Genomic DNA, 18,407 nt, shown 5'->3' on the forward strand with positions numbered 1-18,407 from the left:
TGGATTAGACGCACTTTCCGTCGCCACTGTTTTAAAGGGCGCACTCTACGGTGATTTAGCTTGAGGAATGTCCCGGGCCTGGCACCGATTAAATTCAGGAAAGTATAGCTGCAGCCACACTCAAACAACGACTTGTTTCCGGTCGCTCCATGTGGCACAAGACGAATGAATCAAAGAACATCATTAACGGTGATTAATAGCTATCTTGTCTTTCTTTTATTCCTTTCAGTATAAATAAAACGTTATATTTCTTTACAGTGCCATTTTTGCCATTGTATGTCATGCTTGCGCAATGAAATTTAAATGCTGGGACGCAAGATAAGCGTTGTTTCTTGCCGACTATATTTCAGACCGCGATTTGAATTTCCAATTATTTTTAGCGGCTTTGATAACTTTTTATTGCATCCTTCATCGGTTTCTAAAGGTTCAACTTGCGGGCTCTCTCGTTTTTAGTTGGCAGCACTGACGAGTGGTGCGTCAGTACTAAAATATAAATATTTCTCTTTTACACAAAATATTGTTGCATTGTTACTGCGTATCTATTCGCCTGGCATCGTTCTTTATGATAGGACCTAACCGTAACATTCTGCAGCTCGACCAGCTGCTTCCGATGCCTGGAAGTCATTCGTCAGGATGACACCGCACGCAAAATTACTGCTGTGACTCATTCCAGGATTGATGCTCCCCAGTTTACAACCGGTATTCCGGTGTGAACGGCTATGTGTAAAGCACATGAAAACAGTTGCCAAAGCTCCAACATCGCAGCGGCATACAAAAAGACACTTACAAAGTACGAAACATACGATAATTTTTGTACGGTCACACAGTTCTTCGTTCGTAATTGCTCCACTCTTAGGAACAATCATACAGTAAAAGATTTTTGTGAACACAGGTCCTGGTGCACCGTAGAAATCGTGTCGTGCGTGCATGCATGTGTGTGTGTGTGCGCGCGTGTGTGTGGGTGTAAAGTTCCTCATTAACTAGACCGCCAATTATTTGCTCAACGCATCACATGGCTTTCCCAACTCCACTTTTTCCTCGTAATCCTAACTACAATACGAGCTTCGTCCGTTCGCTTTTTATAATCGATACCGCCGGCTCACTGTCTCCTAACGTCACGCCTGTCATTTTTCGTTCCATCGCTTGCTATGCGGTCCTAAGCTTCTGCTTGAGTTTCTTCATTATCAGCCATGTTTTAACCACATAGGTATGTCCAACAGTACTACCTGATAGTATTTGTCATCAAGGGGCCGTCGTACTAGCAATGGTCGCTCCTCAGTCATAATTTCATTAGATGCAACACGGGCTGTATATAGTTTCCGAATATATGGTTAAGTGTTCATCCATGACTCAATGTCAAGAGTCCTGCCAGTTCTACATAATCCTTGATAACTGAGACTAAAATGTTGTCTCGTTTCTTCATTGGGTTGTTTGTATACATTGGAATCCCTTGCCTATTTTCTGTACTGACGCCTTATCCTAAACTGCGGCGTTTGAAGTTATTTCATTAACTTCTCATACATTATCTCCATGCTCTTCCAGTAATGGAATTTGTTTACTATAATAAATATTACGGAAATAAAGATGCATGTCTTGTCCAGTGTTAGGTTCTAGAGGTATTTTATGGGAGAGAAAATTCTTAATTTCTAAACTTATTGCTGTGCTTCCTGTGCCCCATCTTTTACAAATATTTTATTGTCCGCACGGCATGATGATGATTAATTTTTAGAGAACTACCACGGCCTCCGGCAACGACATATTATACAGCTTGCTATGGTGACGCTGGAAATGCTGCAGGAAATTTCTTATAACAGTTGTAAAAGGCCGAAACCGCCTTGTTGCGCTCACCGCGCAAGCTGCACTTCTTCAGTGGTCGCCGCCGAATTTTTTCATACAGGCATGTCAGTAAGAACCACAATGATGAAAGAAATGTGCCTGATGTGAAGCTGCCTTTATGAAAGTACAGATTCTTGATCAATGCGACCACATGAGCGCGAGTTTTCCTCACTGCTAGTTTGTAACGTTTCGTGGTTTTACGACTGTTGATGAGCTGGTGGTCTAGCGATAATTTCCATGTGTATAGCGCTAGGGAAGCGGAAAATTCTGCCAATTTCTTTACGACCCCTAAGCACACATACGATGATCAGGAGGTACGCGTAATCAGCGAAGGGCTCGGAGGACAACGGACCGGATGTTTCTCTGCTTGCTTCGTCCTTTGTACGTAAGTGACATGTGACAATGACGAAGTGCTGACGTCAAATACATGTCCAGGTTTCGTCTATGCTTCAAATTGGTTGCCCTAGTGGATCTGGGACAGCAGCAGCTGCGGTGCTGCGTAAGTACTATATCACTGGTAATATAAGAGCACATATGCGCGTAAACGCCCGCGATAAAAACAACGCTACTTTATGGTCTATGCAGATGTGGGGTCAGTGACTTTAAACACCGAGCAGATGTTTTTGACTGGCATAGACAGCGCCGTTTCAGCCAGCATGATCAACTTACAACAAAAGGCACCGTTAACGAAAATACAGCAGTGTGACCAGTGGTTTCGTTGTAAACATCACAGAAGACTTATCTGGCTTTCTATATCGAACAACCCCCCCTCCCCCATTTCGGAAGGCTGTATGCAAATCCCACAACTATTCGAACTATTCACTTCCAAATTATTCTACATTAACTACTATTCGCTTCGACTTTCCTTCGAACGAAAACAAATTCATATTCGCACAAGACTACCTGTAATGTTGTAATCGACACCGCAGTTTCTGCTCAAATGTTGTTGTTTTCTGTGTGCGAAAATGCCTCTAAATTTAGACCCTCAGTCATAGGCTCCCGTATTTTAAAGTTCAGCACTCAATCTGGAACTGCTATTTTGCCGCGAAAATAGACAATTCCACTCACGTGGAATGTAGGACTTCCCGTATATAATAGATAATGTACGTATCGTTTTACGTGAAGGTCTTTGCGATTAGTTATTCTCAACAAATGACGCTTTCCCATTGAAACCACGCCTGTTTCCAGCTCGCGGCCGCTGGACACGCTGACTGTCGATGTCCCTCATAACGCGAAGATGTAGGAGAAGGTTTTTAGATGAAGATGACTCGGTGCATAGCGTGTGGAAATGGTGCAGATAGCAGTGAGCATACTCTTAGAATGTTACAGTATCCGTCCAGCGATAAGTGTGGAAGTAGTCAGCCTGACGCCTGGTGCTTTACGGACAATATATTGGCGAAACGTGAATGAATGTACGGTGGAAACTATAGTACGAAATGGTTGGAAGATTAGTGCACGCGAAAGGGAATACAATAAATATGCGAAAATGAAACAAACTTTCCGTTTAGAATATATAGCTTAGTGTATAAGTGTATTTAAATACTTAGACACACCAGGAAGGTTTCTAAAACAAGCTCTGTGACCTCCGTCAACACGACAATTCAAGAGGAGTGCGGGAATCGTCGTCAACAGCAGCCTAATTTGTCGTCTCGTATCTTTTTTCAACGATTACTAGTATTTATCTCGCCAGAAATTCCGGCAGCCCTTGTGGCAGCAGTGGTGCTCTGAAACACTTAGTGCACCGTGACCCACCGTAACTGATCTGTTCCTGTCATAAGTTCTGTGAACTTTAGCCAAGTGGAAAAGATGGAACTGAAGTGACGGAAGTTACCTTTTTGAAGCATATATCCCATATTTGAAGGCATCATTCTCAAAAATGAAATGATACTAATAAAATTGCACTTTACACATGCCAAACGCATACGAAAGTGAACTAAGAGAGAACGACGAAAAGAGAAAGGCAGGGAAGTTGACCAAACAGATAATCAGTCCGGTTTTTTACTCTATACATTGAGAAACGGGGGAAGTACATGTGGAAATATAAGAAGAAATTAGGTAGAGACAGGAAGCGCAGACACACGATCGCAGCCAGTCACGATCTTCGCACACTATCACAGCACAGAACCACGCGCAGCACAACGAAAACCAAGTCAGGCTACAGCCGCTTGTGCAGGTCTGTTGTTGAAAACTGCAGTGGAGCCTTCGTCTCCCTCAGCTGCGACGGCTTACGAGGTCGGCATTCCAGCGGGGTTTGCTCTGATAATGGTCTGCCATTAAAGCGAGCTAGCGCAGTTGTGAACAATCTTCTCTGTACACTTTAGCGAGGACAGTCACATAGAACGTGTTAAGGGATCTCCTCGCGACCACAGTCATCACATGTAGCGTTGTCGGCTATCACAAAGCAAAAAGCAAAAGGCTTCGTAAAAGCCACTCCTAGGCATAACTGACAAAGCAGGGTGGCCTCGCGTCGGCAGAGTGCACTTGACAAGAGAAAGCGGAGCGAAGATTCCAGGTGGTGCGGCAGGTTGTCCTGAAAAATTAGGATGCTCACATTGAGAACGCGATGCTTCGTGCAAGCATTCGAAGTTTTCTAGTTGCATCTGACCTTGATAACGTTATATATTCATTTTTGCTGTCTTGAAAGGCTGAGCAAGCGACGTTATCGGCGTGCTCGTTACGTCTGACCTCACTGTGACTTGGAAACCTCCGAAATGCGTCGTGGATCCCTTTCTCGGCCAAGGCACGGATAAGTTCTCTAACTTATAACAACGGTCGTTCATGTGCTCCGCGTCGCACGGCTGGTAGCAAAGATTGCAACGCTGCCGTCGAGTCGCTGAATATCTACCACCTCCAACGGTTGTTCATGGTTGACGAGACGAAACGCTGCAAGTTCCGCAGCCGTCGATGTCGTTGTGTGGAATGTCTTAAAAATGGCGGTGGTGGTTCTCTTTGGGCTCCGTACGAACACTGGAGAGTTGCCGAGTCATTAGTATAAATAAGTACGTGGTTGGCGCGCCACTCTCGCAAAATAAGCAGATCGGTTGTTTAAGAAGAGGACATGAGAGCTCAGGTTTACTTTTTCTATTAGTGGAGCGGTACACTCTAAGAAAAAAATGAGTGACCCTTGCTCCATTAAGGGAGAAACGGCGATGTCCCCTATGTTCGTCTTGAAATGGAGGAACTTTCCTCCTTCATTCATAGGAGGAACGGCTTCTCCCTTCCAAAACCAACATGGCCGACTCCGGGCAAGGGAAACGAAGCGATGGATGCGACTAGGCCTACCAACTGTGCTAGTTCGCAGCGGAAAAAGAACGTACGCGTCATAAGTATAGTGTACGTTACTGATATTTGAAAAAAAAATCTCGCTAAGCTTTCTCTGGCACATACAACGAATCAGGTGCAAGTACGACACGATATTGTAGCGATGCCTTCCGCTCGTCTGCCACTGATCCCCGCCGTTCACGGCCGGCTGATCATGTTAATAACACGGGCGGAGCATCGCTCTAACCACTGAAGAAGCGCGAAAAGGAATGGCATCGTGCGCGAGCACGCTTATGTGGATGGATGGATGTTATGAGCGTCCCCTTTGGAAGGGGGCGGTGGGTTGCAACACCAAGCTCTTGCTATTATACGGCCTAATGTCCTATACCTACGTTCAAAAAAAAGGGGGGGAAAAACCCCTATGAACTCCCACAACCAAATTTTCTGATCCCCTATTGCGAACTTTGCTTTTGTACGTCTCCGTTTTTTGTTGATGGATGTTATGAGCGTCCCCTTTGGAACGGGGCGGTGGGTTGTTTCTTTACACTTTGTAAACAACGCGCTTAGCGCCACCTGGAGGCTTCAAATTTCTAAGCAGCGTAGTTACTGCGCGGCCCGACAGATAGCGCTAGAAGCTGACGAAAAGAACTACAGATTTTATTTTTTGGCAAGGTCATGACCTGGTCACCAGAAAGCAACACACACCTCACGCACATTATATGCACAACACAGCCGCACTTCCCCACATACTGTACATAACAGAGCAACCACAACACAAAACCGCACAGCACATACAAACACAAGCTACGACTGCTTACATCCGTATGCCTTGGAACCTTCTTATATAGCCATGATGTGTCGACCTGCATTGTAGGGCCAGTGAGTGACTCTCAGTTATACGTAATTCAGCAATAAATTTGGACAGAATATTTGTTTGGGTATAATCACCTGGTAGGCACGCCAAATCCACACAGATCTGTTAATATAAAACCGCGTTATATATTGACTGCTTTTGACTAGCGATTTTGAATTATGAACACGGTGGCGACGGCGATCTAAGCCTTTCATTTCGAAGCCGTAGCGGATGGCGCTTCAAAAACCGCTGACGTTTACAAAATGCATTGTGTTGAGATCGCTTCTACGTTTTCTCGCCTAATTTCATACAGAAATGGCAAGCAATCTGCTATTCTCGGCGTCCGTGCGCCACTGCACAGCGGGTACGTGCGAGCCGGTGCGCTGTGTGCCGGCGGCCGGACTTGAGGCCGGGCGTATAGCGTAGGAATGAATCTGACCGGGCGCTGAAGCCACCGCTTTCGAGCAAGCCTTCGAAATCATGTTTTGCCTTCCTGTCCGCCGACCAAAAGTATCCGGCTACGTCGAGGACGTCGTCCGCTGCTACACGCTGCGCAGCTGCGTGTAGCAGCGAACGACGTCCACGAACGAAATCACACGCTGCGCAGCTGCGTGTGATTTGTAAGAATATAGCGGTTGGATGAAAGCGGAATGTAAATACTAGCATAACATCAAAGGAGGCTATGATAGAAGTTACTCGCCGCATTGCCAGGGTGCTACTTCATACGAGAACTAAATATTACTCACCGCGATTGGCGTGACTGGCACCGCTCACCACTGACGATATCAGCAGGATAACTGCTGGTGTCTGTTGTGTTATATCTATCTACAGGAGAGTCGTAACAACCAAGATTGTTGCGATACAGTCTACTAGGCTACAACTACTATAACCATAGCGTAAATACAGTGGCGGAAACGTAACCGTCGCGACAAGTGACCGAGAAGGATAGCTCCGACTTTGGAGTGTGCCGTCTCTCTCCGAGCGCCTCTACTGCAAAGCCGCGTCTGGGCCATGCTAGCCGTGCTTTCTGCTAGACAGAGGATGGTTTCGCTCCATACCGACGTTCGAGTTCGACAGTGCTCCGCAGTTTTCTAGGAGCCCGGCACGCGAAAGAGTGCACAGTGGTGCCATCACCATGTGTGTCCCCTTTAGCCTGGTCTCCCGTTCACGTCAGGGCATATGCGTTTGTCCGGTACCGTTGTTCTTTTCATTAGGCGTTTCTTACTTTGTAGTTTCAATTGTCAGTCTACATGTTATCTCCGAGAGCGTCTTCTTTTCTACGCAGACGCCGACAGCTGTATGTGCTAAGTTGCCAAGGGGAAGTCAGTAAAAGCTTTTTTTTCTAATTTATTTTCTGGAGACTTTTTGTTTGTACGTTTGCTTTTACCGGGCTTTTTAGGAAATACATATTCTATTGTTGCTCGGCGCTTCCAGTCTCTGTAGTGTGGTGCGCGCTCCGCGATGCTTCACGGAGAAGCCGCCGCTGGCAGGCGGAGACGCAGACGAATCGGCACGCAAGTGACGTTGGATATACAGCTGTATATACGGTTGCATGGTACGCTCATACGCCTCCTTGCTCTGGCGGCCGGGTTTGTGTACCATCTGTGGATTTAGAGGCTTAGCTTGCGGCGGTGATTCGCTCACACCGCTCGGCTACGTGGCGACGGCGCCAACAAACGTATTTTGCTTTCACTTCGAGGCCGTCGAGGATGGCGCTTCAAAACGACCACAAATGCATACATTTGACATGGTTTAACCTTCTCCTCATCCTAATTCGAAGCATCAAAACAAGAAAGGCTGGCTGATATTTGCGGCGTCTAGGCCAACATGCCGGAGTACGGGCTCGTCTCTCTGTGCGTAAGCAGCCGGACGCTGCTTTCGAGTTGAATTATTCTCGTATCGCAGCTACACTTCGAGCTAGAGGTTTGACACTGATGGTCGCTTGTCATGAAAGGTTTAGACGTCAGGTTATTCCACTTAGCATTGCTTTCCGTCGAAAAGAAGTTATTGTAGTCGATGTTCGGGTCACCGGCGGCGGCAACGCAAGATGCGCACGCAAGGGAGAAACGTTCCTCCCCTTTTGATTGCCGCGGGAGGGCGCGACATGTGAAGTGCGTGTGAAGGAGGAACTCACCGGCCTGAAGGAGGAAAGCAGCTGGTTGCTCTTTTTTCGCTCCCTTTTTTTAAGAGTGTAAGGTACACTGCAAATTGCACACCAAGGAGGTACCGATAGCGAGAGTGAAACCTAATAAAGGCTAGTGTAACTTAATCAGAGGTCGTAGCAGAAAATGATGACAGCGGCCTTTCTGAAGATGTTTTTGCAGGAAAGCTGGAACAGGCTCGGCGAAGTGCCTCATGTGCGCTCTCAGCATTTCCCCAACAATGTGCCTTTGCAATGGTTGGTCCCGGGCGATTGCAATAGTTGCCGCTGCAGATGCGCATTTTGATAAACTAAGCCGAACTTGGATGAACAGCCCGAACTTGAATAGTCTGTAGAACCTCTGCAAGTAAGTGTTGGTTAGTACAGGTAAGCTGTATCTCAAAAGGTCAAGACAGACTGTAATATTTACATCGCGTCAGTACGTGTAATTTCAACTTTTCATGTACTGATATCTCCCAAGTTTTTCCGTCCAGAAGCTTGAGCGGCTGGAAAAAAGCTGTCAGGCGATGTTTAAAGTAGGTCACTTCGGGCTTCATGAAAGCTCTCTACCAATGATTACGTTAAGAAATATCTGAATCTTATCATATAGAAATGATCTAACCATTGAGTGTAAGGTATCATTGCTTTGCGAATGAATGCCACCATTGAAACTTTGTCTGATATTTTGAGACCAAGGTTGCGGTGGTTCACCATTGTCAAAGTAGCCTCCCTTTGAAGTTTTGCGCGCATTTAAGAACGTGTCAGACCCAAAGTCCAGACAGATATGTCGTGTGAATACATTGATACCTTCATTGCAGTTGGCAGACGCTAAACGAGGCCAATGAGTGTGAGGTTGAATAGATTGGGGCTTAGTACTTCGCCTTCAAGAACGTCACGATTGTTGTAGTGTCGTGTGGTTGAGTCATCTTAGGTACATACAAGGAACTATCTCATAAGCACGTAGTCAGAAATTCATTGAAAGACTCAACCCCCAAGGGCAACCATATCAAAAGCATCGAGAATAGCCTCAGGAGATTGCTCCGTTGCCCCCTTGACATCTAGAAACAAAGAGGTAGATAATCGTCTACGTTTTTTTATGCTTGACATACATAGCCATATCAACACCACTGTCTCTTGATGAATGGTCTAGTCGAAAACCAGCCATGGAGTTTCGATAACGTAGTGGTGTTCTAGATACAATTGCAAAAGGGAAAGAATCGTCTTTTTTATTATCTACATGCTAAGTAAAACTTTGCTGAACCATCCCAATCAGTTCCTATTTGACCTTAAGCTAAATTTGCTCGTGAAAATATGAGAAAGAGCGTATGGACTAAACAGGCAAACTGATTAACTAGCTAACCTCCCTGTCTTTCCGTTTCTTCCTCCTTCCTGCCTCCTCCTGATTAACTTACGCGCAAACGTGATATATATACGTCGCGTCCAGAGCATGCGACAATCAAGCGTTAAACATTAGTGTTTGCGAGTGTTCATCTTCTAACACTCACACCATCTCCTGGCTGATTCAGGCGACCTGCGAAGCCTTCTTCATCTGCGACGTGAGGGACCTGGAGTACAAAGTGCGCTTATGGAGACGCGAAATGCCGAATGTGACGCCTTTCTTTGGTGAGTGTTTGACGAAGCCTTCATGTGTACACAACTCAAGCTTGCGAGCCCTACTTACAAATATTCTGCACTAAAACAAACGTGCAAGCAAACTAGGCGTTCCAGCACCGTAGTGGCTCTCACATTATCAGAGCTTGCTGCAGGTTTTCAGTTTCTTTCTGTGTCTAACTGGGAGACATCGGTCCGTCGCCGGCAGTGGTGGAAGCTTAGACATTGCGCGACTTCCTCCACACTTAGCTTCGCGTTAGGTTGCACCATTGTGGAAGCAAAACGGTCGACTGAGTCATACCACCAGTGACAGCGCGGAACTCTATTCGGAGAGTAGGGAATACTCTGAGGAAAGCTTCAAATCCGTGCTAAGCCACAAGGCGAAGCGGAGGAGCCTGAGGGCGTCTTCACCTACTAGTACATCTACAGTGCAGAACGCGAATTGTTCCCGAGTACCGGCCATAGTCTTCATGCCCGTGATTCCCTCGGACAATCTCGGCATCTGAATAGGCAAGCTGTCTACGCCTTCCATCAAAAATTAGTTCCAATAAAATGAAATAACCGATATAAGAAATAATACTCGCAAGAACATTTTCGTCGTAAATGTCATCCATTCAACTGCATTTGACACCTTGCATACAGTGACTGATTTCAACGGGATAAAAGTGCCCACATTCCAGTCGGCAAGAATACAGCATATGGCGTCATCTACAACGTAGACGTTGTACTACCGAATGAACGAGAAGAGTACTTAGTAGTATAGTACTTAACCGAGGGGCCCGATTTTTATTAAGCATGTCACGCATACAGCATCGCACGCGTAATGCGAAGACGTGGGATCGTTCCCCACCTGCCGCAAGTTGTTTTTTCATCCACTTTCATTTCCATTACTTTATCATTTCCTTAATTCATTTAGCTAAGTACAGGTAATTTCCCCTATGTTGTCCTTGGTGTCAATGTTTGTTGACTACCGAATGAAGACTTATCTCCCTAGTCAGGAAAGCCACTCATGATGCTACCATAATGAAGGATACTCTCCTTGGCACTATACGGTGCGTGAAGATTGTCTTTAAGGGCGACAACATACCATCTAATGTCAAGGTTCGCCACCACTTTCGTCACCCGGCAAAGCCATTCATTCCGAAACCTCTGCAATTTCACAAGTGTTTTCTGTTGGTCACGCCAGGTGTGTTTGCAATACCCGGAAGTGTGCACGCTGCGCTCAATCCCACGCCGCGCAATCCTGCCAAGCAACTGTATTTTAGTGCAGAAACTGTAAACGATGGCATGAAGCCACCTCCGTAAATTTCCCCTGAATCAAGCCGCAGTGGAGTATCATCAAGCATACGTTAAGGGAAGGCTCCACACACCTGGAAGCCACTGATTCCGTGAAAGAATGACGATCACACTGCCGACGATGCTCCAACATCTCCAAAGGCTCCTCACAGCGCCAACCTAGCCCAGCGGCGTCACCACCTCGTATTCTGAAACAGCAGTTTCCGAGCGAGACCAGATGCAATATTTTGCATGGCAAAAAAAGACCATAAAAGTGTTTTTGTTGTTGCCTCTCCTACAATGCCGAAGGCAAGCCCCCCTGGCTGAGTATGAGAAGTATACATCGCCATCATCAACCCTACATCCTACTGATTACAAGTTGCCTGAACAGATTTGCGAGCGGTTCTTATTCTAAATACAATGATGGCTGCGATTATCACACTTCTGGGTAACATGGAGACTTCGACTGCACGGTGCGCTTTGCAAGTGCTGGATGCTCTCGCTCCTGTGCTTGAAAGCATTAGAAACATGGCTCGCCTACTTCTGTGGAATCGACCCTTTCATGTGGAAGTCAAGAATATCTCAATTATTCAGTGGGATGCGTGAGGCCGGAAGTAACTCATTTCCGCTGTTTGTCAATTTGTTTATGTTCATCGCTTTCCGGTTCTGGTCATCTGTGAGCCAAACCTGTCAAATATCATCAGGTTATCGGGAAACGAAGGTTTTGTTTCCGCCACGTGTGACAAAAGTAGCAAGGTCCCGGTTTATGTTACAAGGGAGCTCACCTACGTAACCCTAGCCTTGTCTCCCCATGATGACAACCAGTATGTGGGCCTTAGCATAGACAAAGATAGCCTATCCTTCGCACTCGTCACTAGCTACATTTCCCCATCAAGTCGTTTAGACAGTGAAATGTTTTCAAATCCTCTGACAACGACCTCCGGCCCCTGGATAATCACAGGAGATTTCAATGTTCATCACCTACTTTGGGAAGTACACAAACCAACTTAAGCCTCTGCCTCTTGAACGATGGCAGCCCGACAAAATTGAGAGGAACGTCGAACAGCAGCTGCCTAGATCTTTATTTGGTATCACAGTGGCTTACTTGAAGCGTTCACTGATTTACTGACTTAACGATATTTCCCACTTACGTTGCTATCAACGCTCCAGGCAGTCAGTCATCACCCACGGTCTCTCTACGAATTGAATTGTCAGCATTTCAGACCTCTATAGAAAACGAACTTGTTGTTAGCCAATTGCAAGGACATTGAACTATAAAGGTTCCGTTCTAGTACATCGGCGCGCCGAGAAGAGTTACAGACAAGTAAAGTAACTTATCAACCTTGGAGAAGCAGGGGCGCACGTAGAAGAAAATACATGATCGCATGCACAAATTAGAAAATGAACGACGGAAATCGGTAACTCACTAGACCCCCGCAAACCGCTCTCTCATATGCAGACTCTCCAGGACCTTCGCTCTTATCCCCACCAATGCAATCCTTTTAAGGCGCTGGCCCTGCACCAAAGCCATCGAGAAGTGGATGTTGGAGAACCTTTTTGTGAGATCATCGCAGGTGACATAGTGTTACTAAATGGTCTGGAATAGTACGAAGTCCCCTTCATGCAATGTTCTGCAATCAACGAACCTCTCTTAATGGAGTAAATGGAGGGTGCTCTCGCAAGTTGCCGCGTTCTTTACCAGGGCCCGACGATGGTAGGTACGCCGCCTTATGCTAACTTGACCACAAAGCACGGGAGATCCTGCTACACCACCTCAACGCCTCGTGGAGCGACGATTTTGTTCCCCCCTCTGAATGGAAGCGTACCTGTCTTGTCCCAATCACAACGAAATAAAGTCACCGCTTGGACTAACATCATATGTCGGCCTATTGCTATCGTCAGCTGTGCTGGCAAGTTAAAGAAAAGAATGATCCTCACGCACGTTAAGTGATTTCTTGTGTTTACTCAAACGTGATGATAGCCTTTCGACGTGGTGGGTCGTTCGTCGGACGACAACTTCATCGATATTGTGTCTTCGATTCAGCGACGGAAATCAGTCAAATATCAGTGTGTAGAGTTAGTTTTAGACGTGGACGACGCTTATGATAATATTTCTCATGAAGCCATTCTAGACGCCCTCGTGCCTGCTTTCATAGGGGACTTCACTTTTTCATGAATGTGACCCGATGAAGCTTCTTTAGAATTCGCCGCTGATGGCCAAATTACTGACCACTACACAATCCACAGCGTCCCACAAGGTGGAGTTTTGAGTCCCGTTTTGTTCAACCTGGTTTTGCTTGGGCTAGCGGAATCACTGCCACAGCAGATCAGTCTGTCAATTTACGCAGATGGCATTAGCATTTGGGCTTCGAGATTAGCTCGTCCGCAGGTACGCACAAGATAACAAAAGGCAGGAACACTGACGTCTGCCTATCTTCAGAAACAAGGCCTTGAGGTCTCAGCAGAAAAATGGCCAGCCTATTTTCTACAAAACAACCCTTCAATGTTGAGAGGGTCACTGTCGACCATAACATTTCCTGGAGCCCATGTGTGGCTTACCTGAGGAAGAGACTCATCTGAATCGGTCACCTTTTTGAAGTCATCGCTGAAAGAAGACGAGGACGGTCGGTGTGTTCTAAGCTCCACCTGTACAAAGCGTTCTTCAAGGGCTTTTCGCGTTACAGCTCACCAGTACTATCAAGCACGCAGAAGTCAAATCTCAGAGTTCTTGAGGGCATGCAAGCCCACGTGCTAAGAACCTGTCCTGGTCTTCTACGATGCGCCTTAACAGCTATAACAATTGTGATCACCAGGGATTATCCCATCAGTACGTATATCGCCACTAACACGCTTAGAAATAATATTTGGCACCTTTCCCGGCTCCGTTCTCAACGCCTTGCTTCTCTTTCGGAAAGTAGATCCAAGGCAACATTTCTTAGCATTCTAGCCTCCTCTCTTCCATCCGGTATCCGGTTACCCGCCTGCAACAAGATCAATGTGTCCTTTGTGGTGTCTTCGGCACCCACAAGTGCTCCACTCCATTCCAGAATTTGGAAAGAAGTCCAACTTGCCGACGTTTGCCAGTACTTCAATCAAGCTCATATTTATACAGACGGCTTTTCGAGTCTAACCAGTTCCACCGGTGCGGCGGTTACGTCGACCACCGTCGACGTCAAGTTGCAAGAAGTTTAAGGTAGCTCAAGCCACAACATCGGCATGGTGCGAACCTGTCGCCCTCTGTAACGCAGTTATTTATCTGAATCAACAGTCCCCGAATTTCTGGGCTAAAGTGGAAGCTTGGGCGAGTTGCTATAACGTACTTGGGATTCTAGAACAGCGCAACAAGACAGGACACCGGATGAGGCGCAGTGCTGCGTCTGTGTCTTTCTTCCTAAAACGTTTTCTTGGGCGAGTTGGTTCATAACTAAGAAGGAAAAACAGTAGCGCGAAAGAAACAAAGACGAGACGATTACGCAGGGAAGCACCAGTCCTGTATGCTGTACTCGTCTGGTCTTTGTTTATTTCATGCCACTGTTTTTCCGTCTCTGTCTTTCTTCGTCTGGCGTCTCGTCTTGTTGCGCTGTTCTAGAATCCCAAGCATGTGTACGCTAAATTCTGTCATTGAAACGCAGCTCTGCAATCTATCCTGACAGCTCTGCATCACGGCCAACATGAACCATTGGGGCCAGAGATACGACTACGCTGCGATAAGGCGGTTGACAGCGGCCATGACATAGTATTTATTCGCTATCGAGGCACTGCAACGTCATTGGCACTAAAACTAACAAAACGAAATACACAGGAATTCGCATAGTGTCGCATGTATTTCATGGACCCATATATAAAATTACAAATTTTACCCGGTTTTACTCGACGCGAAGAAACATGACTAAGCCGCCTGCGACTACTAGTTTATTTTACAAATACTTACACATTTCAAACAGGAATGGTGGACAGTGCCAATTGCAACACCTGTGGCGTAAAAGAAACCATGGAACATCTCCTATGTGACTGCTCAGCATACCAAGATCAGAGACTTGCCCTTCGGATAGCTTTAGAGCACTTAGACGACAGGCCTATTACAGAAGATGTTGGGAGCGTGGTATCGCGGCGTTTGTGATGTGCAAAACCACAAAAGTGCTGCTGAGCTTCTTGAGATGCAGCTGCCTTTATGACCGCGTGTGATAAATTGAATGATGAACACTTCATTGCGTGTGTGCCCGCGCTAAATGTCAACTTCTCTCCTCCTTCTCATTTTTTAGTAGCATTCTTTTTTTTTTTCCCAGTGCAGGGTGGCCAACCGGGCTTAGCCTTGTTGAACGCCCTGCTTTTGCCTTATGACCTCTCTCTATCTCCTTCGGCTGCTGCTGCTAACCATGTCCTCATGAAAAGTTCGAAACAATATAACAGGAAACAGCTGTGCATACATTGTGGGTGCCCAGCTGCACAAGCACATCACATTCGATATTCTTATGGAGAAACTGACGCACATCTGCGCAATCGCCGATGCTCTATGCTTTTCTGGCGTTTATGGCAGAGCACGTTGCATGAACTGCTTTGTGCTGGCAGGTTCGGAGTGGTCGCGGTTTCACGAAAATGCGTGTTTGCGCTATTCCTATTTACAAACCTCAGTTAATCTATTTTTAAACAAGAAATAATACTGGAACGAGAGGCACAGCGGTGAAGTGATGGAGCAAAAGTGCCTCCTATTGTGGTTTCGTATGTCATATTGCTTGCAATGGTCATTACTGCGCAACGTGCTTTAGGCAAACTCTGATAAAGTGAGTGTATGTGAAATAAACGTTGCACAATGTGCAAGTTTAAAGTTAAACTAAGTCGACAACTAACTCTGCAGAGTGCTGTTCACTTTACAATGCTGTATCTTCCCCCCCAATTCGTATCGTAGAAAGAAAATGCTCCCTTCAATCGCCGTCAACTTTCTAAGCAAAATAATACAAAAATATAACTAGCGAGAATTTTATCAACAACACAGAAAGAATAGAGCGAGTCACAATTGTTTACTGTGTAAAAACGCAATACCATACACTGTTGGTCACTTTCAGCCGTCAAGTGCTGCACAGACCTGGTAGTGCTGCGGACGCTCAACTCTCTAGGAGTTAACTTCGACTGTTCCAACAAGGCAAGTACTGCAGCTCTATACAAGCTGCCCTTTCATACAGTGCGTTGCTCACTGACTTCACTCACTTACTATACTAGGCCGTGTCGCCGTTTGGTAGCGTATCTTACAGGAAACCATACGCAGCAATTTTAGCTGCAAGACGTCTGCAACGCGTCAAGCTAATTTCCAGTAAAGTAGTGAGCCCCTATGCATAAAAAGTTATCACATTAGAATTAATCTTAAAAACATCTTCCAGCCAATCGAGGTGTTAGACATATTGTTAGCTAAGGCAGACGGCTAATCACTAAGAGCATTTACGAACAAAAATTTTTGAGAAGTCAGCCCCTAATGTTGCTATAATAAAGTTTGCTAAGCAAACACAGCAGTGCCTAATTCGGTCCGACCGAAACTTATACCGGCACAGCACCGGAACTGTGATTATCATTAATATTATTAGGTGTAGTAGTAGTAGTAGTAGTAGTAGTAGTAGCCGTAGTAGTAGTAGTAGTAGTAGTAGTAGTAGTAGTAGTAGTAGTAGTAGTAGTAGTAGTAGTAGTAGTAGTAGTAGTAGCAGTAGTAGTAGTAGTAGTAGTAGCCGTAGTAGTAGTAGTAGTAGTAGTAGTAGTAGTAGTAGTAGTAGTAGTAGCAGTAGTAGTAGTAGTAGTAGTAGTAGTAGTTGTAGTAGATATTAAAACACGCACACAAAGGGAAATAGGGTGGGAGCAGGCTGGCAACTGCCGAGAGGAGCACAAAGCTTGCCTACTCTTTAGGAAGGAGGGGATAGAAAATGAAGTTGAAGACAAGGAGAAAGGAAGTGCAGAAGAAAGAAACACTAAAATGACAGGCCACAAAGACGACAGTAAAGCAAGGCGTACAGTGAGCAAGTAGGAACAGAAGCATACACGCAGGAACAGAAAAAAAAGCAAACAGGTCGCACTAACTACAGAAGGATGTAAAAATACAACAAAGTTAGCAAAAAACTGTTCGTTCCTTCCAAAGTCTCTCACAAACTAGAAGTCAAGCCAGTTTCTTCTATAAAAGTGAGCAGGGTGCGATGAGCCTGATCACGCCGAGAAGCACAGCCACTCGAATATAGGTAATGATCAAGGGTCGTGCACAGCAGGCCAAGTAGACTATAGTACCTTATTAGTACACCGACGCGCGCTGCGAAAAAAAAGCAGGGTGCTCTAATATAAAATGCTCGAGTGTCTCGCAGCAACCGCAAGAAGCACACGATGGACTATCTACATGTAGCCATGTCAAGGTGGTGCTTTCCGCCCCTGAGAAGCTAGGGAAACTTTGCCAAATTACTAATCCTTTCCAGAAAAAGAAAGAGCCTTGCACAATCAAGCATCGTGATCCTTTTGTAACATGTGTTTCTGGCGTGGTATATGAAGTTCCCTTATCGTGTGGTTCCAATTATATCGGTCAGACTGTAAGGTGTCTGAAAGACAGACTTCTAGAACACAGGAGGAAAGTGGGGAATTACCGCGATGGGAATCTTTCTGTGCATTTTCATGGGTGTGGAATAAATAACGAGAAACCATGTAAACCCTTGCTCAACATGTGTAGGATAGTAGCCAAAAATAAGAACCAGGATGTAAGGGACATAATTGAAGCAGATTGCATTAGAAAGGCGGGTGTGTCCTGCGTCCGCTCCCCTTCTGTTTTTATGTCGTCTAAAGAAACAGTTTTTGAGCATGGCCACCTGATGTCGGCATTTCGGACTTGTGACGTAATGAATAAAAGTGTTTATATGATGCAATTTTTAGAATAAAGGATCAGCTGAATAAGCGCTTGTGTTGTCTGCGCCTCACTCTGTCCATGTTTGTGCGCACTTGACCGTGATCTGCTATGTCTACTCCAGCCCAACGAAGCAAGCCTCGAACCCCAAACTCGGGTAGAAGAGCATCCTTTTAGTAACACGCTGGTCTGGGTGCTGCTTGAGGAGGTATCTTCGAATCAACAGACTTGCAACGGGAAGACTACATAAAATTTCCGGACAGTCACATTCGTTCTGAGCACACGAAGAAATGAGTCGATCGGTTTCTTCATTTCAGTGATACCTATGTGCGAAGGTCAACGAGGGATGCTCCACGAGATGTAATTCTGCTGGCAGGCTGCTACGCACAACTGGGCGATCAGCGTCACTTTTCTATAGTCTACAGAGGGCAGCGCGGAATTCCGTAACTATAACAACCTTACTGTGTCTTTAGCTCCTCAGAGCTGTGGAAAGAAACAAAAAGTAACACAAACAAATAAAAAACGATTGAAAAAAACCCTCGGCACCTGCAGAAATAGAAGACGGATTC

General features: G+C 45.8%; 1 protein-coding gene across 2 annotated transcripts in view; it reads left to right on the plus strand.

The window, feature by feature from the left end:
• Positions 1-18,407, plus strand: part of LOC135904832 (ornithine decarboxylase-like) — a 59,320-nt gene that overhangs the window by 12,905 nt on the left and 28,008 nt on the right. For both annotated transcript variants that reach the window (XM_065435824.1, XM_070533276.1), the window contains exons 3-4: positions 9,617-9,713; positions 16,040-16,116. In XM_065435824.1, the coding sequence (XP_065291896.1) occupies positions 9,617-9,713; positions 16,040-16,116 (174 nt within the window). The remainder of the gene's footprint in view (positions 1-9,616; positions 9,714-16,039; positions 16,117-18,407) is intronic.

This window comes from Dermacentor albipictus, chromosome 1 (genome assembly GCF_038994185.2).
Source record: "Dermacentor albipictus isolate Rhodes 1998 colony chromosome 1, USDA_Dalb.pri_finalv2, whole genome shotgun sequence".
NCBI classification, from domain to species: domain Eukaryota; kingdom Metazoa; phylum Arthropoda; class Arachnida; order Ixodida; family Ixodidae; genus Dermacentor; species Dermacentor albipictus.